This window comes from Electrophorus electricus, chromosome 10 (genome assembly GCF_041902795.1).
Source record: "Electrophorus electricus isolate QZ-2024a chromosome 10, ASM4190279v1, whole genome shotgun sequence".
Classification (NCBI taxonomy): domain Eukaryota; kingdom Metazoa; phylum Chordata; class Actinopteri; order Gymnotiformes; family Gymnotidae; genus Electrophorus; species Electrophorus electricus.
In genome coordinates this window covers 2782638-2807627 of record NC_137506.1, presented here as the reverse complement: position 1 = coordinate 2807627, position 24990 = coordinate 2782638, and the positions used below count along the sequence as shown (strand labels likewise).

Genomic DNA, 24990 nt, shown 5'->3' with positions numbered 1-24990 from the left:
TATACCTACCTTCACTCCCGGACTACAATTAACCATACACCCATTTTGCTACATGTGCAGCTATTGCTGCAGTATGACAAAGTGCTGTTTCAGTAAGTCACACTAATGATAAATGCCACCATGTACTGTCTTCACCTTAAACAAAATTTGAAAGCAAGAAGCCTTCACAGCGTCAGTCTTTCAGGTAGGGCACAAACCAAACACACTTGAGTTTTTATAAACATTTATTACGACTGGGCACAGAGCGCGCTTAGACCAGCACGCCGTACTGCTTCAGCACGGCCGTGTACTTGGCGATCTTGCTCTCCACGTTCTTCTCCGCCTGTTTGGACAGTTTGATCTGCACCTTCTTCTTGTTGTAGAACATTCTAGCCTTCTCCTTCCTGCGCTCCTCCAGGGTGGCTGTGATTGCCTGGTACTTCCAGCCCACCTCGTGAGCCAGGCGACCCAGCACAGCGAACTACCGCGGGGAAGGGGAGAGAACACTGGTCACCGGTGCCGTTAGGGCCAAGCCACAACAGGCATCAAGACAGACGGCACAGGAAAACTGAGCCTCACGCAAGCTTACAGTTTACAGACTGATCTCCAGTTCAAGGGTTTTAAACGTTGCTCTGTCTCAGATGGTAGTGCATGTGAAGTATTCTCATGGTCGTTAAACTCAAATACTTCTGTGGAAAAACATCACTGACGAGCAGACGACCCATGTGAGGACAACATAGACGTGTAACCAGTTTTACACATCTGTCCTGGGATTTAGGACTCTCCTACAGAACTACCAAAGCTGTGATTTGCACTAGCTCAGTATCCGACAATCCACAAATGCAACCAATAAAGGCTCAAATGATGCCAGCCGATGGTTTAAAATCTGAGGCGTTATTGAGGGAGCTGACCCCCCCCCCCCCATCATGCGCAACAGCGCAACATGAAATGATGACTGCGCTTTTATTTTGAAATGGGAGAGCAGGGGTGGCATACCTTGCGGGTGGGCTTCAGACGCACAATCTTAAGAGCAGCAGGGACCACCATGCGCTTCCTCTGTGGGAGACAATCACATAGTCATGGTAAGAAGCACCATGCGGACCTCGGTTGAATCGGCAAAGGACGAGGCGTCTCAGAACGATAGTGTTCTCACGGGAAACTCAAACAAGGTAGGTAATCAAGAGGTGCTCATCACAGACGCTTCCAGAGCGAACGCGTCGAACTGGAAACGAAGGGGCTTACCTTGTCGTAAGGAGGGGGGATGCCGTCAAACACCTTCAGCCTCTCCAGAGCTGCCTGACCCCGCTTGGTTTTGTGGGGAAGCATACCTGCACAAGGGCCGAGGGGAGAGGACACTCAATCAGCTGCTCCCGTACGAGAACACGTGCGGAGACTCAAGGAACTCGTCGAACTCAGTAGTCAGATCCGTAAACGTTGTCTCATCAATGCTTTCAGATTCGGGATAAATGTGTTCATCACAGTTCGACAGACAACCAAGAGGTGCAAATGCACGAATGAACAAAACGCTTCACCTCTGACTGTCCTCCAGAAGATCCTGCTGGGAGCTCTGAAGTGGTAGGGTCCACGGGACGGGTTCGTGTTCATCCTCTTACGAAGAAAAGCCAAGTACTTCACTACACAAACACAATGTTCAGATCACACCGCTGACAAAGTCACAGAATTACTGTTAATGAGTGTTAACAGAACGACCAGTGTTGACTGAGGAAAGTTAAGAGCACAACGCGTACACATTGTAGCAGGATACTTACATTTATTTCGGTAAAAGTTACCGGAGATGTTGATGCCCTCACATCTCACAACTACTATTTTGTGGCCTGTAGGAGACAAATTAAAACTCACAAAGAGCAAAAGCTGTCCAATACTCTTGCTGTTCATAACAGACCATCTCAGATGGTAGTGCATGCAAGTCTTCTCATGGCAATTAAAACTCAAGCAACGTGGATAAAAGGGACATCACGGACAGTGTACGCTTCAGCCCAAATTCCTGCAGCTGCTCTGTATTGGCCAGGACGGCTGCATGCGGCAATATGAACTTATAGCACATAAAATCGCCAACCAAATCAACCAAAAAAGTAAACTTACCCAACAGAACTTGCTTTGCCACAAGAGCGGCGAGACGACCGAGCAAATGGCCTCTGCCGTCAATTACCAGAACCTTAATAAAGAAAAACGGCGAAAATCAGCTGTTTTTATCCTTTTACTCCCATGATCGCAGGTGTTTCTCTCGTGCGTTAAAGGTGGTCTCGTGACTGAGCTCAAATACTTCCGAGAACAAAAAAAGAGGCAACTTGCATCTTAAAGCTTCATGCCAGAAGAGGCAAAATCGCATTAACCGGAGTCAGACCGGCGAAGGCCATTACGTTGAGCGGAGTCAGACCGGCGAAGGCCATTACGTTGCGCGGAGTCAGACCGGCGAAGGCCATTACGTTGAGCGGAGTCAGACCGGCGAAGGCCATTACGTTGACCGGAGTCAGACCGGCGAAGGCCATTACGTTGACCGGAGTCAGACCGGCGAAGGCCATTACGTTGACCGGAGTCAGACCGGCGAAGGCCATTACGTTGACCGCAGTCAGACGGGCGAAGGCCATTACGTTGAGCGGAGTCAGACCGGCGAAGGCCATTACGTTAACCGGAGTCAGACCGGCGAAGGCCATTACGTTAACCGGAGTCAGACCGGCGAAGGCCATTACGTTGACCGGAGTCAGACCGGCGAAGGCCATTACGTTGACCGGAGTCAGACCGGCGAAGGCCATAACGTTGACCGCAGTCAGACTCGCCGAACCAGACTGCTCATAAGCGTCATGTTCTGTCACATAACAGAAAACTCTGGATAAAAGCTTTAAACCAAGAGCGCACCCACACCAGTCAGCTCACGGCTGTGCGCACGAAACACTCCGGGTGTCAACCGCATGGACGCGAGCTAGGCTAACGGCGCGAGCGTCCATGCCGGCTGACTAGCGCGCCAAACGCAGTCCCATGGAAAACCTCCACCCGGCCAACAGTCAGACAAGCCTGCTCAACCACACACATCCACGGTCGGGTGGATTTTCTGTCCCTGAGGCGAACGATCGAGTGACAACAGCAGACCCGCAGCCATCAGCCAAGCTGAGCCCCCTCGCCAGCTTTATTTAAAAAAAAAAACCGTCATCTTCCTCAATATTATTATTATACCGTAAGCACATAACAGCATATTTAATGAGTAATTTGCCCCCCTGGGAAAGCAGTCGCTAACGACACTCGCAAATGTATATTTTTAAGTCTTAAACACAGCGGTTAAACGCACCTTATGGTACCGGTCGGCCATGATGAGGGAAAGAAAGACATACGGGGCTTCCCGAAGTAAAAGGCAGGGGCGTGGGCGGGACTGCGCAGACCGGAAATGACGGTGTTTTTCCTGTGTCGTTTACATGAGCAGCGCCAATGAATGGACCATGGCGGAATTACAACAATAACGTAATTAGTTTTTAAAGTTTCGTGCATTTTGGGAACGAATATGGAGTCAGTATGACAGTATGTGTTCTCCCTGTGGACGAAGCCCATAGCTGAAGTGTGGGTAGCACCATGCTGCCCTTGCTTCACTAGGGGAGATAAAAGGGCACTGGACTCTACTGGACTCACCTTACTTACAGATCGAGCTGACACTAACAAAGCTAAGGCGAGGACTCTATCCAAAACATATCGAAACATCAACTGTAACAAATTACATCTGGGGGACACAGTTAGCGCATCTGCAGCAATGACGATGGAAAACTGCGCCGTTTTATGATTTCAGTAAATACATTTACATTAGTGTACATTGAGAAAGAATAAAGAAGAAACCCTCTCCCTTGACTAAAACATGCATGAACAACTAACTCCAAAATCCGCATTAATATGTAATCAGAATTTAGGTTTAATGTTGCAGATTGATTTGTTAAAACCATGCATCAAATGTACTTTAAAGAGCAATAAATAAATATGTCGATAGAGCATCTATTCTGCTTTGAACGTATGCATGCTGTAAAAAGCAATACCAGCAGCCTGGTTAATGAGTTTCTTGTTTTATTATCTTTCAAACAAACATTAACAGCTAATCAAACATACCAAAAACCATGGATAATGGAAAAGAGCCCCGAAGGCTGTAGGATTTGACCTTGACCCTGACCCACGAGCTATCTTCGCTGCCTCGGTCGGTGCACTCTCAGCCGTCGTGTTTGAGTTTGCCCATTCTGTCCTCGTGACGTCGGATCTCTTGCTGCAACCGCTCAATCTCCTTCTTGTGGTGGTCGATCTCCTCCTGATGGTGCTGTCTTAAAGCGGCCAACTGTTCTTTCTCCTTCTTCCTGGACCAAGACAAACACGGATGTGTGAAGAGCAGAATGAGGCAAACGGCAACGTTAAGTAACACGCTGGGCATTACGATGGCTGTCCAGTGGCCACATGGCCAGTCTGTACTGCGACACACCCTTACTAAGCCAAAGCAAGATTCCTCCAAGAAGGTACATGTTTGAAATATCATTTTAAACGCTATTAAATCTGTAATAACCTATAACGTCATTAAAAGCAAAGCAGAAATAACCACAGGGTGTCACATTTTGAATGCAGTTTTTTTTTTTAAATTATTATTATTATTTTTTTTTAAATGGTATTGCACTGTGATTAGGAGACTACTGATCCTGGACCTGTTACTGAACCTAGGCTTGTCCCTGATGCTGGAATGTCACTGAACCTGAATCCAGCAAAGTCACCAACCTGTAAGGAACACGATGTTGTATATGGCTGTGTCAGGCCTTAGCATAAAGTGGAGCCCTTGCACTACTGTGACGGAGTAGAACTGTGAAAGAAGGTGAGGAGTGTTCAAACCAGCTCGCTCTGGGAAACCTCCCAACACTGAAGGCCATCTCGTCTTTATTCCACAACTGAGGGGGTGAAGAAGCAATCCGACAGCCGCAAAGCCAAATCAGGGCACTACTCACTTGAAGTACGTTTCTTCCTCAGCAGCCTGCCTCTTCCCAAACGCTCCCCCGGCCTCCCTGATGGAGCCTCCACCACCTCCACCCTTGCCTGCACCTCTCCCAAGTTCTCCGAGCTTTGGGAAGGACGGACAAACAAGATCATTTCAAAACATGGGCACAATAATGAAAGAGGTATATGATTTATATTAGATGCATAAGGCTGCTGTGTAGTGCCATATTAGTTCTGATGCATCTAAATGTAGTATACAGTTTGGTACATAGCATAACATGGTAAGCTTTTTAAACACCCCACTACACCACAGCGCTGTGTAGGAGAAACCTCTAGTGTTGCTAACTGCATGATACTAAGAAATGTGAAGGCCTGGGTTTGCCAAAATCACCCTAAAACAACGATCCTCTTTAAATGGAAGAGCAAGCATTACATTGAACACTCGCTCTTATTTAAGACGAGCTTAACACCACGATGGTTTTGGAAAATGGGGCCCAGAACGGAGTTACGACACCAGACACATCTCCTTTACCACTGCAACCCACTCAGGCACAGAGACGCAGGTCTTCCAATGTCCATGCGTCAGTCTCTACATATTCCCAAACACCACCGGTGAAGAAAAAAAAAAGATAACTAGAAATAAATAATGTAGATGAGCTGCGAATTGCAGGACGCCAAAATCACGAAAGCAAAGCAAAGGGTAACGATCTACCTGCTCGGACGACATTCTGAGCTGAATGGCAAGGAAGTTTCTCAAATCTGGGTGCAGGAATCTCGCCATCGTCGGTGCGCACGGACACGCTCGAGGTTGTCATGTGCCCTTGCTCGTATAAACGGGCAAACCGGGAGCAACCATTGGAGCTCGCGGGGAGGCCGGTGACGTGACGGCAACGCTTAAATCACGGGATTCATGCACAAAGCCATTTCGTTGCATTAAAATACAGCGGGTAAGCTAAATAAATTGTGAATTAAATGTAATTAACTTGTTGCATGAACTGGGGTGCGTTTGTAATGACTGTTAACAGCGAGACCGGAGGACGGAAGGTACCTCGCGCGGGTTATTTATAAATGTGACGGGATGTTATTTCTCGCGTTCAGACGCTTCCAAGGTGAAGCGGTGGCGAGTTGGTGTGCGCGTTTCTGAACCAAACTAAAAACGTCTGCTTCACTTTTTTTTTTGGTTTGTTTGTTTGTTTGCTGTTTGCTGTTTCACAGACATCGGTTTCGCAAGAACAGTGCTGACAACCAGCACTTACAGTTTATTATACACATGGGCTTGGGCAGGTATGCCGACAGCTCTAACTCTACATATTGTAAAGAAATCCGAAGTCTGTGACAAACAGGAACCCGGGCATATGAATAGGTGGAGTTTGTTTTAGAACATGATTGAATACCTTTATATAATAATATTTCTGTAAGTCGCTTTAGACGAGGGATAAAGGGCATCTAATGTAATAATGACGTCATGAAAAGAGACTAAAATGTAATGAAATAACAAAATGCTGTTAAACCAGCAAGCAAGAAGGAGAGAGCTGAGGGGCATATGACCTTTCGGGTAGCTGTAGCCTCAGAACTACAGCAGAAAAGACACTCACAATCTTTCTGAACATCTGCCCAGGTCTGTTTTCATACTACTATTACTGTATATACTTTTCCAGATTTCTTAATTGTGTTGGTAATGTTGTTATATGCTATAAGTGTATCTGCCATCTGCATAGTATGTTTTTTTGCAGATCCACCCACTGGTGCCCTACATGTTCCTGTGCTTAATGATCCCGTATTTCCTAGTTATTGTAGTTTGCACTTGTGTTCTCTTGTGTTGCACCGCGGTCCTGGAGGAACATTATAATTTCCCCGTGTACTTGTATATAGCGAGAATGACAAGAGAAGCCCTCATGATTTGACATGACTTGATTACATACACACACACGCACGCACGCACACACAAGCGTGATCCAGGATGTGGGCATACATACATAACAGCTAAGTGATTGCATATCTAAGACAAGCTAAGTGGATCATCATGTTGTATAGGATAGGAAATCAAAAACCCAGGGCAGCATGGAGGTAAATGAACAACCACTTCTAAGTTCTGCATTGACAGAAATAGTAGAATCCAGCAATGGATGTAATGTAAATATCCAAATTTTATCTGAATCAGACGCAAAGGTCCGACAGGCAGATAAACTACCATTTTAAGTTTCACTTGCCGTTTTAAAGGTCATTTAAACCTTTCCACACACAGCTGTTCTACCAACAGCTCAGTACAGTGAGTACACAGAGACCAAGACAAGGCCATCGTGAAAAGGTTTATTCACGAGACAAAGTACGTCCATCAACATCACGTTAACACTGCAAACCGCAAACGAAGATGCGCAGAGGGAGAGGCCAAAGGGCAGGGACTTTGAAGAGAGCAATGTCAAAAATAAAAACCAAACCAAAAAACTAACAGGACTGAATCTCAAACGGCTGTCTACCCAACATATGATGCACTACACGGGTTAGGAGAGCAGTTGGCTTATGCCCGATGTGTGTGTAGTGAATAGAGAGCATGAGGTCGTTTGACACTCAGTCTGGAACGTTTAACCACACCAGGAGAGCCTCCACAGCTCATTTGCTGCCGTTTTTCTCACTCATACACTGGCTACGCTCAGGGCGGGAAATGAAACAGAAGCAGTCAAACATTATTCAACCATAACGGCAAACCTCAAATCGGAGGGGGGGGTGTCACACGCATAGGTTCAAGCTGGAGAATAGAGTCCCCTGCCTGACTCTCAGCTTCCAGGCTACTCACGCAAGTGCCTTACTCTACACAAGTCAGGAGTTTCCTTTCCAGGCATATATTTGGACTTTATGTAAGGAAAACAAAAACAGGAAACATTAAAGGATGGGTTTACTTCTTCATTTCTAAACACACACAAACACGCTCAGGCACCGAGAACGGAGGGGAAAAAACAAAAACTGATTAATAAAACATTTTTAGAACTATTCTACATATTTCTCTAATTTGAAGTTTGGCCTCAATTTACAAAAAAATGAACAATGTATTTACATAATTTGTGTTGGTTCCAAAATTCTTTAAGTAAAATTAAATGTTACTTGGATGACAAAAGAACTGAAAAAACCTTAAAAGCAAATGGACTGACCCTACACATAAAAGTTATCAAGAACCCCACTTCTGTGCCATCTGAAAGCCTTCATAAGAGTTTCTCAGGAGGTTGTCACTAGTATCTGTCACTCACACACAAAGCCCGACATGATTGGTTGCCATGCCTAGCCAAGGCCAACCCACACAGCAGCTGTTTTCAAGGATCCTTAAATAAAGCCAATAATGTGTGGAGCTACGGCAAGCCGGAGAGGACATTTCAGTCAATTACAAAATAAAAAGTAATTTAAACAAGCGGGAGAAACTTTCAAAAGGTATATATAAGTAACAGCACCTGCTTTAGTTATTCAGAAAAGGACCAGTACCAGTAAGTATGGTCAGCTTCGTAAAACCAGTGTTTGTCAATTCTGTTGCCTATGCGTTGCACATGTTGTGACTTTCTTGTTCTGACACACCCTTCGACCCTTCTGAAGGGCTAATTAAATAACCGATGGTTTCAGTCGGGTGTGTGGTGTGTAGGACAGAGAAAAAAAATAAAATAAAAACCCACACATGCACTAGTGGCACCTCCCACAAGCCTGGGAAACACTGTTCTGATGTGTAAGGCCCTATGGAATTCAAAAAATTAAACAATTAAAACAGTTACAGAACTTGGGACAATCAATCAATCAACCAAGGAGCAAATTAAGGAATAAAGTTTTTTTTCTTAAAAGAGACAGGCTGAGGGAGACATTTTTTGTTTTCTTCACGAAGCCAGAAGCGGCCGGCGGAGCCCCTTCCTGGGAGGGCCCGGCGGTGAGCACGGCGCCCCCTTGTGGAACCGTCAGTCCTGCTTGGGCCCTTTGAGGGCCCTGAGGCGCTCCAGCAGCGGCGGGTGTGAGTAGTGCCATGTGGAGAAGAGCCAGTCGGCCACGGGGAAGCCCAGGTTGTCTTTGTTCAGCTTGATGAGGGCGGAGTGGAGCTCGGCGGAGCGGCCCATGTCCCGCGCGAACGCGTCCGCCTGGAACTCGAACCGACGGCTCAGAACCGTCAGGCAGAAGGAGAGCAGCTGGGCGGTGCCGAGCAGAACGGAGGGGAAGAGAAGAGATGAGAAAGAGACAGCAGAGGAGGCAGGACAGAGAAGAGACTGTTAGAATATGGGTGAACATGTTATGAATCTGGCATGTGACACATACATATGTGATAACTGCAGCCATTTAGGACTTCTTTATACTTGCTGGTTAAGCCCCAGAGTAGGGTGCGAAAAGGTCACTACGGTTGCTGTACCTCATTGTAAGGCGAGAAGATGAACTGGAAGATGATCATCAGACCAATCAGCGTTGGCTGGCTGTCATGGAAACCGAAAGCCAGGAAGAGCTCTTTCTGACCAATCAGAGCAGCGAAAAGGAAGAAGCAGAGGAAGGAGTTCATCTGTGGAGGGGAGAAGGAAAAAAAAACAAGTGGGGAAAAGCTTCCTCTTCAGAATACGAACATCCCTCTGACAGACGGTGCGCCGTCAAACGTAAACACGTTCGAGGACTGGGACTCTACACGTCTTTGTACCACGTATTTACAAGGGCATGAATGACTGAAAATGTCAAATACCTCCAACCACAGTGTAAGAGTAAACGTCTGCAACTGCAGACCTTAAATCCAGTTTCTGGTTCTGGATTTCACAATCACTGGTGGTTAATCGCAGCTGATTGGAAACCGTGTCATTATATCTGACTCCAATGTAAAGGGATGGCGGAATCTCTGGAGTAGTCTTGTAGTCTGTGTTTTGACTCACCTGCCAAATGATGTCCTGTGAAGAGGCGAACTCACCTGACTAATCACGATATTCTTCACCGTGTGGCCCAGCTTCCAGTGGCCTAGCTCATGACCAAGGACCGCAAGAACCTCATGGTTACTGCAGCCTTGTTTCTTGTTCTAGCAAAATTGATAAAGAAACATTTGATAAAGTCGGTTCTTTGACACTCATTGAGTACTCCGACAACATTTCAGCTGTGCAACAGAGCCGAACGACTCGAACACATTTTTAACAGTACACGCATTAAGAATCCTGGGATGAATCTAACAACAGTATATTTATGGTGAGTTTGGGTCAATCTGATTGGTTAAACATCCTGACCACACCCCCCAGCCCCTCACAGTCCTCAGGCCCATAGACACGGTCCCGACCTTGGGTTGGGGCTTGGCCCTTTCCTCTCCGGCTGCCTCGTTCTCGTCCGTCTGTCCGGCGGCTGCGTGTTCCTCGTCCTTCTTGTTCATAGGAGAGAAGTCCTCCAGCAGCGTATCGAACAACACGATACGCTTGTTCTTGAAGAAGCCGTAGAAGTAGGCATTGCTGTGGGAAGACCGTTTGGAACCTGGGCAAAGACAAAATTATACTGACCATCAGACATAAGAGTTAAATATGGAAAGAGACTGGGTGGCTTAACCCTGAGAAATGTTTAAATATTTTTAATTAATATTCTCAGATAAATCTTTTTTTTTTTCATATCAGGATCCCAGAGGTTCTTCCGCTTTTGGCTGCTGGCCATTTGTAGAACTGGGCCCCTAGTGTGCTGTGATAGTGTATAAAATGACACTGCTGGTACCTTCCACCACGTAGATCTTGGTGAGGGGGAAGCAGATGGACTTGGCCATGTTCTCAATATCTGTTTTGAGATCTCCTTCAGGCAGTGGGGTGAACTTGTCAAACAGGGGAGCGATGTAGTCCGCATAGATAGTCACAAGTACCTTCACAGTGAAATAGTAAGAGAAATAAAGTAAAAACAGATTGTTGAGAGAGGGTGAGTTTATTTAACCAAGTTACATTTCACAAATCATACGAGGCATGGGATTTCTGCCATAACGGAGTCACAATGACAACATTCACTAGAACACCACAGTGTAATTTAGCAACGTATGCCAGCCATAAAGCCCAGGTAGGGGTTTACTAATTGCCAACGAGTGATTTGTACGCAGCCCTACTAACCAGAGAGACGATGAGAGTGAAGAGCCAGGCATAGATGAAGAAATAATCCCCACCGATCTTTATGATGTACAGCAGCAGAGAGGTGACTGGCAGGAGAATACACTGAGTGACTGCAAACTTCTTTAGGGCATCCTTCAGGAAAAAGCTTAGCGTCTGAGAGAGAGAGAGAGAGAGAGAGAGAGAGAGAGAGAATAAGAGTGTGAGTGAGTGAGTAAATGAGAGAGAGTGAGAGAGTGAGTGAGTGTGAGTGTGTGAGTGAGAGTGAGAGGAGAGAGTGAGAATGAGAGTGAATGAGTGAGGAGAGTGAGGGTGAGAGTGAGCGAGAGTGAGAGGAGAGAGTGAGAGTAAGCGAGAGAGAGTGAGCGAGAGAATGAGAGAGAGAGAGAGAGAGAGAGAGAGAGAGAGAGAGAGAGAGAGAGAGAATTTAATAACAAAACACAATGAATGACAAGAGACACAAAGTCATCTATACTGAAGCAGTTGGCTTTTCCAATTTTCCAACAGGTTTTAGCTTCATGCTCTGTGATGCTAAAGCAAAGTTTTCCTCATCCGTTTCATTCACCGTGATGCTACGTGAAACTTTCCGGTGGTGCGAGGAGGAGGCGAAGGCTCAGGCAGTGGAGCTCACCTGCTGGTTGAAGCCATGCTTCTCCTCAATGACGAACGTGCTGTAGAGGCTCCAGGGCAGGCCCGTCAGAGCACTGAACAGAGTGGCCAGCAGCAGAAAGACCAGAGACTGGGAGATCTGGAGCAGGAAACGGAAACGACACATGAGCCGAGCGAACCCGCTGAGACCTCGGAGCGATTTTACCATGCAGCTTTGTGACACAGGCACTCCTGTTTCATAAATGATACGTTTATGTGAAATCTGCTCTGAGAGGTTTTTATAAGATATATTTCCTCTTAATTTCACTATAATCACGACCAAACAGTACAAGTAAAGCGGAGTAAAGGTATTTTCCTCCACTTTTACAATGCAAGTGTAAGGGGGAAAGTGATGAGTGGGTGGGGTCTAAAGGGATAAGTGAGGAGAGTGCTGTTCACGCCCACCTCGTACTCTGGGCCCAGGCCGAAGCGGGCAGTGACGAAACCCGAGATCCGCCAGAGGAAGGGGATACCACCCAGCCACAGGATCAGCTGGAGGAGGACACAGACACAAGGCCGTCAGCCCATTGGAGGAGTGGAGACATGGCTGTCAGCCCATTGGAGGCGTGGAGACATGGCTGTCAGCCCATTGGAGGAGTGGAGACATGGCTGTCAGCCCGTTGGACGGGAGGGGTCTGCTGCATGGCACTCTGACCCGCCTCCTCCAATGCGTCTGAGCTCGTAAGCCTATCATGCCTTTTGCAAGCTGAATCAACTGTGCTCAACATGGGCAAAGTTGAACTGTGCAGCACCGCCAGACCTGTAGGACCAGGACGGGGAACAAACCTCTGTAGCATTGTTCCCTTTTATTTTCATTTTTGTATTTAGCTCAAGTTTCCATGAGTACTTTGACTGACCAAAACTGTACAGCTGTGATGCTCTTTATTTACCCAGAAATGGGGAGTGAAGATACAGTGGCCAATCAGTTGAATGGATTGTTCAGGGATTACAGAAACCTACACTGGATTTGAACCTAAGGTCCACCATGGAGCTTGGTGTGAGCGGCTGTTCGTGGTTAGAGCACTTTTCAGTCAGTCACTCACCGTTCCTTCAGTCTCTGAATACAATCCAGACCAGAAACCAAAGTTGCTCTTGTCTAACTGGTAGAGCCGTGACTTCGCAAAAGTGTCTGAATCCATGATCTTCCCCAGCTCCGTGGGCACGTGCATGGTAGATCTGTATACCCTCCTCTGAGGCAGATAGGAAAATATGGTGCATATTGTGTAATTCAAGACACGTGATTTATACATCATGTATTTCGACACTTTATATTCGACTCTGTGAGTAGGATTAAAATGCAGAAACACTTGCTTGTCCCATAAGACAAGGTTTTATAAGCACTGATACTGATGTGCTTTGTTAACGTGCCAAGTATACAGCTAAACATTACTGCAGAACTCTCATGATTATCTCAAAACAGTATAATATTACATTGACAGCATTTGGCAGACACTTTTACCCAGAGCGACTTAGATAAAATTATCAACACATTTCAATAAACAGGTGTATAAGATTGCAAGACGACAGCATCATCTATTGGTATACTAAGGAAATATACGGAGGGATTTTCAGTACATTTTCAAAAATCAAATTACAGAGATAGTGATGTTGCATTCCTGGAAATTTCTTATGTATTAATTGGGTAACAAAGCATATTAATGCTAACATACACAAAAACATATTGGTGGATATGCCATGTTCACTATTTCTAATAACCTTATATTGAAAGTTCATATACTGATCTTTAATCAAAATTCACAATCCAAATTAAACAAAATAGACAAAAACACTATTTTCATAGAAACCCTCAATACAAATGAAAAATATGTAGTTTAAGTTAAAAGTTACAACGGGTACTTAGTCAATTATTGTTTATATACATTTAAGGTATTTTAGCTGACGCTTTTATCCAAAGCTACTTACAATTACGACTGAATACAACTCAAGCAATCAAGGCCTTGCTCAGGGGCAACTTGGCAGTGGCGGGACTTGAACCGGCAACCTTCCGATTACAAGTCAAGCACCTTCACCACTGAGCTCTATACAATCTACAATCAGAGCTCTGTCTCACACCGGGAATGCAGTTCAAGATCACCCAACTTTTACATTTAAATGGTGTTTCTCCGAATTCACAAAAATCAATCTCACTTGCAGTTGAAGCTTAATAAGTAAGTAAACCGGTAAATACGTTCAACAGCTGATTTCCATACCAGACTGTTCACAGAGAGACTAAGGCTGGCCTTGGTTACTCCACCATGCAAACGAAGGCAGTTACCTGTCTGAAGGCGAGGTAGGCCTCCCAAACATAAACCGTCCACGAGAACACCAGGACGGCGTAAAATATTTGACCTTCAACGGGTAATTCCAGTATTTCCTTCAACATTTTTGCTCCCACGTTGCCTTTATGGAGACAGTTAGTAGACAGTTATAGGGAGGGGAAATCAGCAGCTAGCTAGCTAGGTTGTTAGCTAGCTAGCTATCGTTCAACACAGCTCCAAACAGCAGTGTTCGCCGCAAGAAATTATAAGATTGAAAAGTCGATAGGATTTATCAAATGTTTAATTAGAATGAATTTTAAAAAAATCTCAAATTTGCTAATAATATCAGGTCATCTTCTGGAAACGTTAGCTAGCTACTTCCCATTCATGTGCAACTGAGTGTGCAACTACATGCTGTTCTCGATCTGAAACCAAGACAAATTATGTTTAGTTCCGAGTCTACGTATCAGTAGCGCACAAAATTATGCAAGTTAATCACGTATCCCCGTAATCTCCGTATTGACTCTATGACCCTGGACTACTCTGACTGCGATTTAGGATTTGCCTCTTTACCGCTCACAATTACAATAATCCCCATACACTGTCTGGTCATTTTATGATCCCCATACACTGTCTGGTCATTTTATAATGCCCAGTTGTTGAGTCCACCCTGTTGCCATCAACCCTGAAAGATAATTTCCTTCTGTATTCTACTATCTTGCATCGCGCCGATCTACAATGCTGTATTAAATAGGATTATGTTTACATGTGATAAATGTGTCACTGAAAATTGGTTAATATTTTTATAATGTATATTTCTTTTAAATATTGATATCAGGAATTACAAAAGCTGTGCAAGAGACAGAGAATGTGCGCTCGCTTCAGTTCCAAGATCAAAGAATGACGCATCCACATATATTTGCCGCTCGGCACTAACCCACTCGCAGTTGGGCAGTAGCGTAGTTATTGGTATTAAAGATATAAAACTGTTTTACATTAAATTAATTAGCTTGTGACTATTTTTAAACTTAGTAGCTGAATATTATTGGTAAATGCTACATTGCTTTCTTAACGAACACAATGTATCTATATTTTAAGACCACCATGCATATAATGTAACCAATGATTGAAGATATAATTAATTATTGCGCAATTACCAAATACGTGGGATTATGCAAAACGTAACCTAGAGGTGTCCCGAAAACGGAACCTAGATTCGTGTAGCTGCTAACTGCGTGCTGTTACGTTGATCATTATTTTCTGGGAAAGTTATTTTAAAATAGCTATCAAATAAGCCCTATGGTCAATAATAATAATAATAATAATAATAATTATTATTATTATTATTATAACAACAACAACAACAATTATTATTATTGTTGTTGTTATAATAATAATTATTATTATTAATAATAATAATAATAATAATAATAATTATTATTATTATTAGTATTATTAACAACAACACGTTCTTCATATTATAAATTATTGTATCTGCGCGTAGACCTAACTCATTAATTTTTCCTAAATGCATTAGTTATGTGAAACTGTTCACAAGCACACGTGTTTTCCCATACAATACAGCTAGAATTCATGTCCTTTCTTGTGTAATGCGTTCGTGTTTCTACAAAGCTATGCTTCTCTGCCAGGATTCAAGTATTCTTTACTCTAGTGTCTTTTTCGTCTCTTTGTATTGTGCCTCAAACTTTATTTCTTTGTTGTTTAGTTTCATCAGTAATCATTAAAGAGTGAAACGGTCTGAAGTGTGCCCACGTTTAAAGCAACCTTGCTGGACATGACTGTGTGACCTCTTGGGCCAGGAAGTCTGTTTCTAGTTTTATTTAAAGGGTCAAACTGCTTGAAGTGTGCCAAGGCCCAGCGCTACTTTGCTGGACGTGACCGTGCGACATCTTGGGGCTGGAATTCTGTTTCTAGTTTTATTTAAAGGGGCAAACTGCTTGAAGTGTGCCAAAGCCCAGCGCTACTTTGCTGGACATGAATGTGTGACCTCTTGGGCTTGGAGGTCTGTTTCTAATTTTGATTCTCACACTGCTTATAATTATGAGATAACGTATCCATGTTCGTAATAACGTGGTGAAATCTGCCAAAAATGCTTAAAGGGTCAAACTGCATGAAGTGTGCCCAGGCCCAGAGCTACTTTGCTGGGCATGACTGTGTGACCTCTTGGGCCTGGAGGTCTGGTGCGTTTTCCACGCCTTCAGTGCAGGTAGCCTGCGAATTAAAATGCGCGCCGGTTTTAATTCTTTTCCCCAAAGTCAGCGCATTTGTTTAAACTTCCAATTCGTTGCAGTTGCACATGCGCTTCTCGCTCATCCGTCTGGAGCGTAACGCTTTATTGGTAAATATCTCTGGGCTCCTTGGGAGTAGAAAGTATATTCAGGGCTCGTTGGAAAGGGCTGCATCTCCCCTGTAATTGCATTTGAGCGGCACGCGGATCGGACCCACAGTTTTCACGCTACGATTTTTTAAACGTGGCGGGCGGCCGAGAAAAGTCGTGCGCCGGACGTCTTTGCGGCTTAATATCTCTGCGCTCCTTGGGAGTAGAAAGTCTGTTCAGGGGTTGTTGGCCTCTGTTAGCCTCACAGATGTACTATATCTGTAGCTTTTAACAGCAGGCTACGATTCACACCACGTCTCTTCTGCCCTCAGGCGGTTGGCAGAGGAGCTGCCTAAACTGCAGGAGTACCTGGAGAAAGAGGACATCGAAAAGAAGCTTCTGAGCCGAACCAGTGAGGAGCTGCTCTGTAAGTAAAATATAAATATCTGTATAATATGTAAATAAAAGAAAGATGTGGTTGTATAGTGTAGTCGTTTGATTATAAATAATCTCATAATAATCTTATCTACAAATTCTGCAGGAGTACCTGGAGAAAGAGGACATCGAAAAGAAGCTTCTGAGCTGAACCAATGAGGAGCTGCTCTGTAAGTAAAATATAAATATCTGTATAATATGTAAATAAAAGAAAATTGTGGTTGTATAGTGTAGTCGTTTGATTATAAATAATCTCATAATAATCTTATCCACAAATTCTTTTACATTTACATAGTAACATTCACTCATATACTCAAATTCCATATGATACATAGAAAAAGTCCACCTCATCTATTTTAGTTTTTTCCTGATCAATAATACAAAAAAAAAAGAAAAGAAGAAAAGATGAACAGCACCCTCTAGCGATGAACCTCAATTATTTCAAGATAACTTTAAAACATGGCTAGGTTAAGTCGGCGTTAAAACAAAAAATGCTCAGATTAACTTGTGTCTCATGGCACGCAGCTGAGTTTAAAATGAAACACAATGAAATCAAATTAAATTGACCCAGCTGCAACAGGCTCAGCAACCACATTTAATTTCACTGATTGGTCAGTTAGCCAGGCTATACAAAACAGGCGATTGTTAGAAATTCTGCACATGTACTTCGCTTAGCTTCACATCTCACACTGCTTATAATTATAAGATAACGTATCCACGTTCGTAATAACGTGGTGAAATCTGCCAAAAATGGTGAGACTGAACATAACAAATAATAAGACAATCTGAGCACTTAGTCCACATATTTCTAAATGAGAAGCAAAAGTTCTTCCAAACAATATAAAGCACACAATTCTATATGGAAAAACAGTTACATTTGTCATTAAGACAAGCACTACTTATTACACAAATGTCAATAACTGTCATAATATTAATAGTTCAACAGTCTTCCTCTGTCTATTATACGCACTTTACACATGTGAAATATCTGCCTTGAAATTACAATGAAATGACTTCCGGGCGCACTGAAAATTGTTATATACACACAGACACCCCCATACCAACATAAGCATAGTGCAACTCTTTGTTTATGCACCAGAGATTGAGTGGGCAAGTGCATATATATGCAAGTTTAAATTATTATACACAAATGTAAGTAGTAGGCTATTTATGTGAAAGTTTCATATGTATGTACAAGTCGTGTTTCCCTGATTTCTCCCTAAATGGCCCCTCATAGTTCAGCAGTAATGAGGCTAGTTAGATTTTGCTCAGAATGAAGTACACTTTGGGATGTTATATGTATCACAGTCTCCGGTGAGCCGTACATGGTTGATCAATCCAGGTTGAGGTAGAGTCACTGCATTAATGACACGTCTGTTTGCATTGCCAGTTGTTGCTATGGCAGCAATGAAATTAGGAAATTCAAAGAAAAACAACTCATCTACACTCTTGGAACTTTAGAACCCCATATGTCCTGTGGCCCGATGTCACACGTGAGGGGAATCCCATGAACACCTTTACAGATCAGTCTGTGGAAAGACACTGAAGAAGACAGAGGAAAAATGAGGCGTTTCTGGAGATGGTGTGCTGGACGCATCGAGGACGAATACACAGACACAAAGGATGTGGAGGGTAAATGTAAATATAATGCCACTCACACCTGCGGTTGCTGGTGCTGCCACTCATACCTGTGGTTAAAATTCCTTTTTTGTCTTTAGCGCTGCATTGTCACCTCTATCTCCCAATAATTCATAGTCGAGACTTTAGAAATCTAATTTTTGGGGGGGTATATGCCATTTCCTGTTATTTGTGCAGAATACACACACTTTCACTTTGGAATCCACAAAGTTTTATAAATGAGGTCCCTGAATAACATCAATCTATTTCTACACTATATGGCTTTCTAATTTCATATGTCTCTCTGTCTTTCTGTTTGTCTCTGTGTGTGTGTGTGTGTGGTTCTGTGTCAGTAGTGGGGCCTGTGGCCCGATTGGAGTGTTTGCGGTGTGAGAAGGAGGAGTTGGAGAACAGTTTGTTGGAGCAGCTGAAGGAGTTGAGGTTGCAGAAGCAGAAGGAGCTGCAGGTTCTTCAGGAGATGCTGAAACACAAGCAGCAGGAGGAGACAGAGCTCCTGCAGAAACAGCAGGAGGAGGAGGAGCATAACAGGTCCATCAAGAGTAAGTACTATGGAAATGCAATAATACTAACATAACTAATAATGAATGTTAGCCTTTAGGCTCCAATAAAAGTGATACTAATATATGTATAGTACTATATATATTATATTTTATATATTCAGTAGTAATTATGTAGTATATACAATCTGTGTTATATCCAGCAGTAATGATACTTGCTCTGGCAGATATGAAAATGGCCTGTGAACAGGAGAAGAAATCTCTGGAGGAAGAACTTGAGAAGCTCAGACTGTCACTGCAGGTAGAGATCCCTTATAGTGTCAGTACACATCCACCAGTACCTCCACCTTTCACTTATAACGTCAGTACACATTCAGTACACATTCCCACCTTTCCATTGTACTGGCTGTAGTGATGATTCGTGTGTGTGTGTGTGTGTGTGTGTGTGTGTGTGTGTGTGCGTGGGCGTGTGCGCACCGTACCGGGGTAAAGAGGTTTCCTGTGTTATGTACGCTGTGAGAGTAAAACGACCATAATATGCTGACTAGATGTAAAAGGATTGTATGGTGTTGATTGTGAAGCGTCCTTGAGTATTACAAAGATCACGATATAAGTGTATATAAATGTCCATTAAACCAAGACAGATCAGTTCTCACTGCGTATCACTACAATAAGATAGTAACAATGTCATAGATAATACCATACCTACAGTTGACATTCCTCTCGAGAATAAACTGTCATGCACTGAAGAACCAGATAGTAACCCCAATGGTTATGTGATCAGGTGCATGCAGTTCCTTTTTCCCTTGCTTGATGGCTCTCTGCCACTGTATTTTGACATTTTTCCTCTGCTGATTGCACGTGCCTGTGCAGCAAACTATAATAAAATATGTCTCACCTGATTCTTCCATTTCCCGTACTGCTTCTGTCATGGACTCCAACTCCTATGATCCTCCAGCCAACTTCTGCCAACTAGATATAACTACCCTGCTTATTGATTGTGCCTATTCTCAGTCTACTGACCCCTCCTTGTGTATTTAAGATCCGCTTTTCTGTCTGCATATTATGCAGTCTCACTGTGTGTAGTTCTAAGCCTTCTAGTTGCATGTTGTTGTGCCTAATCAAGAGATTCACAGCGGCTTGGATGTTGTCTGGGTCAGCAAGTTCTGTGTCAGATGTTGGGGGACCTACAAAGAGTTAGGCAAGTCCCAAGAAGTCAGCTGAATGGGAGAACCAAGATCCAGGCTATCAACACCTAGGCTCTGCCATTTATCAGATACCCCGTTGGAATAAAAAGGCAGCCAAAGGAGGAGATAGAAGCCATTGACATCAAAACAAGGAAATGTCTCACAATGTACGGAGGGTTTCATCCCAAATGACCCCCAATGGCTCCAGCAAATGCCAGGAACAACATCCTAGATGTCTGTCCAGAAGAGTGCAGTCCTGGGAACAGCTAAGATACTACGCAGGACTCTCAAGCTCCCAGGCCTCTGGTAGAAGACCTGAGCTTGTAGGGAAACACCACCACCTGGAGGGCGAGTAGGGAATTTTATTTAATTAAAAAAAATAAAAATAAAAATCAGGTGTAACACTTGCGTAGTTTACTTCAGGTAGGGTTTGAACCAGCAATCTTCCAATTACAAGTCAGGTACCTTAACCACTGAGCTTAACCACTGAGCTTAACCACTGCCCTTTTTGTTTGTTTGTTTGTTTTTGTGAAGAACTCCAAAAGGACCAGAACCTAAACCATGCTGCCTTGTACATTACCTCCAGCAAGGCTTGCTGAGTAGCTTTGATCTCCCTGAAGAGGTCAAGCTGTTCCTGGGAGTGCTTCTCAGTCAATAGGAGGCCAGAGTTGGCCAGAGTTGGCCAGCAAGTCACATGCATTTCACCAAGCACATAAAAACAAAGCTGATTGTTTGCTGCTGCATTTAAAGTGTCAGATGAAGTGTAAACAGTAAATCCTCTCACCAGAGTGAACAGGAACAGCCATGGAGAAGAGACAGAAGAGACCTGCGAGGATGAGAAACGCAGACAAAGATCTCCGTCTCCGTTATAATAACTGGACAGTTATTATAACATCACACTTGTCACCTGTAAAGCTGAAGAAGACCTTTAGTACCTGCACCACAGTGATTTCAACACCTGTGTTCTATGCTCAATGACCTTACCCACAGAAGGGTTCATCAAGAGTGTGAGGGGTTGTGAATACCAGAACTTGTTGACAAATCAGCTGCAGAAAGTGCATTAGTGCGAGTCCCTGTATGAGTGTTTGCGCACGCGCGCATGTACACGCACCAGGGCTTGTTGATGACATAAATGCATAGTGGGTAGGCAGGCAGCTCCACCAGACCGTACATGGCTACACTAAGATAGCGACTTCCCCTGTCCGCACTCGCATTCATCGTCAGGCCATAGTACACGAGACTGCAGGCATACAACACACACACACACACACACACACACACACACACACACACACACACACACACACACACACACACACACACACACACACACACACACACAGAACTCAGGAGTGACAGTTCAGTACTTTTTAAAAGTTCAAGAGGAATATAAAGTCAATTAAGGCAACCTGGGTTAAGTAGGCACATTATTTTAGTTGATGGGTAACTCAGAAGGTCTGTGCTCCTGGTCTGTGCTATACACCTTACAGAGAACTTCAGACAACCCTGCCCTCAGCCCCTCCAGGATTCATGTTACATCAGGCACCTTCAGTCTTTAAATTGTAGTTACACACTCCCATTGAGGCAGTGGGGTGCACAACACCCAATCCTAGCATCCCCTACCGTGGAGAGTGGGAAACCCCGCTGTGCATACTCACCAGACGAACATGAGGACCAGAGTCCTGCAGCGGAGCACAGGGTGAGTGGCCAGCCGGAAGAGCCCCGGGCCGGACGCGTCAGGGCCAGCCGGGCTGAGCACGCGACGCAACTTCAGCGTGACCCGGCCCTTGCCATTCCGCACCGCGAAAGCCTGCAGCACACGCTCGGCCTGCGAAGAGCGCCCCCTGGAGTATAGCCAGCGTGGCGACTCAGGCAGGACGCTGGAGCCACCCCCCCCACCCCCACGTGCACACAAACACACACATTCAGGCAGACACATACAATATCAAAGAGTAAGGCAAGAGTAAGGAATCACAGAGATTCCAAATTTCCAGTAATAGTTAAGAAGATGTATAAAAATGAAGGAAGGTTAGAATGATCAAAGAGGCAGAGCAGACATGTCAGCTGAGTGTTCAGAAGGTCCTGACGGAGGCGCCATCACTCAGGCCTCCGACTGCACACCTACATGCAGAACAGGAAGAGCAGCACGCCGGGACAGTTGACTGCCGTTGCTAGGTTACGCCACTGCCTAATGTAACCAAGCAGAGCGAACAACGCAATGCCCACGGCAAATGTCATGTTAGTCAGCGTTCCTGATACACACACAAAAACACACACCCATCCGCACGTGCACGTACGTACACACAAACACACACACACATAAAATGTAAGTCAACAAAAACATTACTAAAAATTCAAGAGGGGACAAATAGGACAGGCCTCATCAAACAAGGCTTAGAAGACATTCAGAAGCTGCTGGCTTCATTAAACTTGTTTACATGGCTTGTATGTTGGAGCGCGTCACAGTGCGTGGGCTCGCGCTGCACTACCTGTGTGAGCCTGGTTAGCCTACAGGTGGCACTACCTGTCAGGGCCCAGTAGGACTTCCCCACATACTCCTGAGAGAGGATGAAGCAGACCAGAGCCATGCTCCCATTCATCATGCCCATCAACAAGCGGGACAGGGCAAAGAGCTCGTAGCTGGGCGCCAGGGCGCTGCCGTAGGCAAAGAGGAGCTCGAAAAACATGCCTGAGAGAGAGAGAGAGAGAGAGAGAGAGAGAGAGAGAGAGAGAGAATATGTAAAAGAATAAGACAGAAACAGAGGAGAGACAGAAGGGAAATAGGAAGTGTTGAGAGTGCCATGGAGGGAGACAAACAGAGAATTAAATATTAACAGTGAAGCTTCCAATAAAATCTTCTTACTTACAAATGTCATAGCATGGAATGAAAATACATTTTCATGGATTTGTGAAAATGTGGTCAACATTATGCAGTGATATAAAAGAACTGCTGACCTATGAGCCGTGTCAACAAACCTACACAAACATCACATGGCTCAAAACATCATCACATGGCCCACGTCCCTAGAAGACTCTTCCAGTCGATATGAGAAGCAGCCATACGAGTAAGGAACACGGGTTTCCAGGCCTAAGTACCTGTGAGGAACACGGGTTTTCTCCCGATCCTGTCGGAGAGCGGCCCAAAGAGCACGTTCCCGACGAGCACACCGGTGAAGAACAGAGATCCCGCCAGACTAACTTTGTAGGCCTGCTGGTTCACCAGATACCACTGTGGGACAGTGCAGGACACACCATCAGACACAAACACTCCAATGGGTTTAACTATGCATTATGCATTACCCATTATGTTTTAGCCCTAGCCCAGCTCCCAACAAATCCATACTAGCTAGTTGATGTACTACATGGCCTGTCTTAGGTGCGTTAAGAGCTGGAATTATAGACAAATGCAGATCATGAGCACCGGGGTCTGGCTTAGAAATACTGCAGCCTGACATGAAAAAAAAACAAAAGTCCCTCAACTAACTCTGGGCTTCCTAACAAAGACTTGTCAGCATTTGCCGTCTTGAGGTTCCACTGGTATTGCTCAAATGCGGGCATGGGCTTCTACAGCACCATCCTACCGTGTAGTGCCCCACAGCGATTAGGGACTCGCGCTCACCTCCGTCACGATGGAGTTCACGTCATCCGTAAACGTGACGGACTGCGTTACATCACCTCCGCTGCTGTCCGTGACGGGCTCTGTGTGGTACTCTGGAACGGCGCCCACCAGCACAATTAGCATGGACTGGCAAGCCATGTAGATCTAACACAACAGATAAGACACACATGAGCCAAACTCAGTATTTACAACGCAACACTTTATTTAGAACATTCTCCCCCCCCCCTTTCCCCTACCCGACATAACGTATATAAATACTTTAATTTCGTAGCTCAGCGCTTATTACACTTCAATGAAGCATCATAACGCACGCACTTGACCATTATTTAGGCCTCAAACATGCTCGTCTGAAAGTCACGCGACCCTTATTTTGAGCTCGCGCGGGAGGACGGCCGCCTGCACGCGTGAATAAACTTGAACAGTCGGAGGTCTAAACCAGCCTTGGTGACAAAATGACGTTGTGTAGGTAAAGGCAGGTGTAGGATTACCACAGAAAATCCACACACTTTAGAGTCTGCGCTATTCAACAGCACAGGAGTAATGTTTGCGATATCCTAGCTAACCTAACTAGTTAAAAGAACAAATGAACAGAGAGTGAGGTTCGTTAAGCTGCCTAATAGTATACAGAATTCTGAAGCTTGAATAACCCTGAATATCAAATCAAATCTAACTTATTTTACAACAGATGTTGTTACAAAGCAGCTTTTCAAATGTCAACAGCGATTTAAATGAACTCTGCAGTCCTACGCGTAATGGCTGCATTTACCTGAACCTGACAGTGTGTCATGTAGTTAGGTTAGAGGACACCTTTATTACCAACATCTACCTAACGACAATAAATCACCAGCGAGACACAAATAAAGGACCTGGCCCCACACAGCTCGTTACCTCAGATAGCTTAACCTAGTTAGGTTAGACACAAATAAAGGACCTGGCCCCACACAGCTCGTTACCTCAGATAGCTTAACCTAGCTAGGTTAGACACAAATATAGGACCTGACGCCACACAGCTCGTTACCTCAGGTAGCTTAGCTCTCTGGGTTAGCATTAGCGTGCTGCACTACGTTAAGCTACTAGCTAGCTAACATTACCTGGAGCAGTATCAAAACGGTATCAATCACTTTCTGGTGTCGGCCGAACTCTCCGACCACTTGAAAAGCCTCTTCCAAATCCATTGTCCAGATAAGTAATCCCAGATCTTAACATCTCACATCGGTTTACTAAATGAAGTCTGCTCAGTCAGGTCTCTTCCTTCTTTTCTGGTCAGATAAAAACCTAGCTGCGGATGTGGGTTTTTGCCACATGGTAAAGATCTCTCACGCGTTAGGAGAAACATCAGCAGCACCAAACGCCGATGCCAAAGG

General features: G+C 44.5%; 4 protein-coding genes, 1 long non-coding RNA gene and 4 other non-coding genes across 25 annotated transcripts; 1 reads left to right on the top strand and 8 right to left on the bottom strand.

Moving 5' to 3' along the window:
* Window positions 1-206: 206 nt before the first annotated feature.
* rpl13a (ribosomal protein L13a) lies at window positions 207-3372 on the bottom strand. The gene is made up of 7 exons (XM_027031335.3): window positions 3284-3372; window positions 2083-2155; window positions 1749-1814; window positions 1512-1613; window positions 1222-1307; window positions 976-1035; window positions 207-460 (listed from the first exon to the last, which is right to left on the bottom strand). The coding sequence occupies exons 1-7, from the start codon at window positions 3302-3304 to the stop codon at window positions 251-253; spliced, it is 618 nt and encodes a 205-aa protein (XP_026887136.1). The 5' UTR covers window positions 3305-3372; the 3' UTR covers window positions 207-250.
* LOC113590989 (small nucleolar RNA Z195/SNORD33/SNORD32 family) lies at window positions 611-692 on the bottom strand. The gene has a single exon (XR_003412150.1). It is a non-coding gene; the product is annotated as a small nucleolar RNA Z195/SNORD33/SNORD32 family (small nucleolar RNA).
* On the bottom strand, window positions 1105-1181 carry LOC113590991 (small nucleolar RNA SNORD34). Its single transcript, XR_003412152.1, has one exon. It is a non-coding gene; the product is annotated as a small nucleolar RNA SNORD34 (small nucleolar RNA).
* Window positions 1389-1463, bottom strand: LOC113590992 (small nucleolar RNA SNORD50). The gene has a single exon (XR_003412153.1). It is a non-coding gene; the product is annotated as a small nucleolar RNA SNORD50 (small nucleolar RNA).
* Window positions 1881-1964, bottom strand: LOC113590990 (small nucleolar RNA Z195/SNORD33/SNORD32 family). Its single transcript, XR_003412151.3, has one exon. It is a non-coding gene; the product is annotated as a small nucleolar RNA Z195/SNORD33/SNORD32 family (small nucleolar RNA).
* Window positions 3373-4024: 652 nt separating the features above from the next.
* Window positions 4025-5810, bottom strand: LOC113590984 (uncharacterized). The gene is made up of 3 exons (XM_027031332.3): window positions 5657-5810; window positions 4956-5068; window positions 4025-4322 (listed from the first exon to the last, which is right to left on the bottom strand). Exons 1-3 carry the CDS (start codon window positions 5723-5725, stop codon window positions 4181-4183), a joined length of 324 nt encoding a protein of 107 aa, XP_026887133.2. The 5' UTR covers window positions 5726-5810; the 3' UTR covers window positions 4025-4180.
* LOC145659346 (uncharacterized) lies at window positions 5809-16674 on the top strand. Its single transcript, XR_014125477.1, has 3 exons — window positions 5809-5891; window positions 11514-13822; window positions 16583-16674. It is a non-coding gene; the product is annotated as an uncharacterized LOC145659346 (long non-coding RNA).
* On the bottom strand, window positions 7241-14311 carry zmpste24 (zinc metallopeptidase, STE24 homolog). Its single transcript, XM_035532866.2, has 10 exons — window positions 13930-14311; window positions 12698-12844; window positions 12060-12146; window positions 11638-11754; window positions 11010-11162; window positions 10630-10771; window positions 10211-10398; window positions 9854-9958; window positions 9317-9460; window positions 7241-9098 (listed from the first exon to the last, which is right to left on the bottom strand). The coding sequence occupies exons 1-10, from the start codon at window positions 14035-14037 to the stop codon at window positions 8874-8876; spliced, it is 1416 nt and encodes a 471-aa protein (XP_035388759.1). The 5' UTR covers window positions 14038-14311; the 3' UTR covers window positions 7241-8873.
* Window positions 14067-24890, bottom strand: LOC118242313 (solute carrier family 22 member 15-like). 17 transcript variants are annotated; one of them, XR_014125473.1, is made up of 12 exons: window positions 24718-24889; window positions 23627-23770; window positions 23104-23236; window positions 22532-22696; window positions 22133-22259; window positions 21666-21887; window positions 21119-21247; window positions 20792-20833; window positions 20588-20650; window positions 20172-20348; window positions 19040-19115; window positions 18775-18816 (listed from the first exon to the last, which is right to left on the bottom strand). XR_014125473.1 is itself a non-coding variant. In XM_081721124.1 (10 exons), the coding sequence occupies exons 1-10, from the start codon at window positions 24799-24801 to the stop codon at window positions 18652-18654; spliced, it is 1287 nt and encodes a 428-aa protein (XP_081577250.1). In that variant the 5' UTR covers window positions 24802-24890; the 3' UTR covers window positions 17268-18651. The 17 variants fall into 17 exon arrangements, 12 of the variants coding, with proteins under 12 accessions (XP_081577255.1, XP_081577259.1, XP_081577250.1 ...); XR_014125472.1 differs by lacking the exons at window positions 18775-18816; window positions 19040-19115 and adding an exon at window positions 17268-18227; XR_014125474.1 differs by lacking the exon at window positions 19040-19115 and having other exon boundaries at window positions 18675-18816.
* Between the last annotated feature and the right edge of the window lie 100 nt (window positions 24891-24990).

What these genes read in the sequence shown, in the direction of transcription:
- rpl13a (XM_027031335.3), bottom strand. Translation starts at nt 3,304, where the DNA reads ATGGCCGACCGGTACCATAAG. An exon ending in CTTCTGGAGGACAGTCAGAG is followed by an intron (nt 1,308 to 1,511) that starts GTGAAGCGTTTT and finishes GCCCTTGTGCAG; the next exon opens with GTATGCTTCCCCACAAAACC. An exon ending in TCCCCCCTCCTTACGACAAG is followed by an intron (nt 1,036 to 1,221) that starts GTAAGCCCCTTC and finishes TGTCTCCCACAG; the next exon opens with AGGAAGCGCATGGTGGTCCC.
- LOC113590984 (XM_027031332.3), bottom strand. Translation starts at nt 5,725, where the DNA reads ATGGCGAGATTCCTGCACCCAGATTTGAGAAACTTCCTTGCCATTCAG. An exon ending in TCAGAATGTCGTCCGAGCAG is followed by an intron (nt 5,069 to 5,656) that starts GTAGATCGTTAC and finishes TCCTTCCCAAAG; the next exon opens with CTCGGAGAACTTGGGAGAGG. An exon ending in GAGGAAGAAACGTACTTCAA is followed by an intron (nt 4,323 to 4,955) that starts GTGAGTAGTGCC and finishes GTCTTGGTCCAG; the next exon opens with GAAGAAGGAGAAAGAACAGT.
- zmpste24 (XM_035532866.2), bottom strand. Translation starts at nt 14,037, where the DNA reads ATGTTGAAGGAAATACTGGAATTACCCGTTGAAGGTCAAATATTTTAC. An exon ending in TCACTCTCATCGTCTCTCTG is followed by an intron (nt 10,772 to 11,009) that starts GTTAGTAGGGCT and finishes TTCACTGTGAAG; the next exon opens with GTACTTGTGACTATCTATGC. An exon ending in TCTTCTCGCCTTACAATGAG is followed by an intron (nt 9,099 to 9,316) that starts GTACAGCAACCG and finishes GGCACCGCCCAG; the next exon opens with CTGCTCTCCTTCTGCCTGAC.
- LOC118242313 (XM_081721124.1), bottom strand. Translation starts at nt 24,801, where the DNA reads ATGGATTTGGAAGAGGCTTTTCAAGTGGTCGGAGAGTTCGGCCGACAC. An exon ending in CTGCTCTTCCTGTTCTGCAT is followed by an intron (nt 21,888 to 22,132) that starts GTAGGTGTGCAG and finishes GGGTGGCTCCAG; the next exon opens with CGTCCTGCCTGAGTCGCCAC. An exon ending in GGCTGTTCCTGTTCACTCTG is followed by an intron (nt 19,116 to 20,791) that starts GTGAGAGGATTT and finishes CTCTACCTGCAG; the next exon opens with TGACAGTCTGAGCTTCTCAA.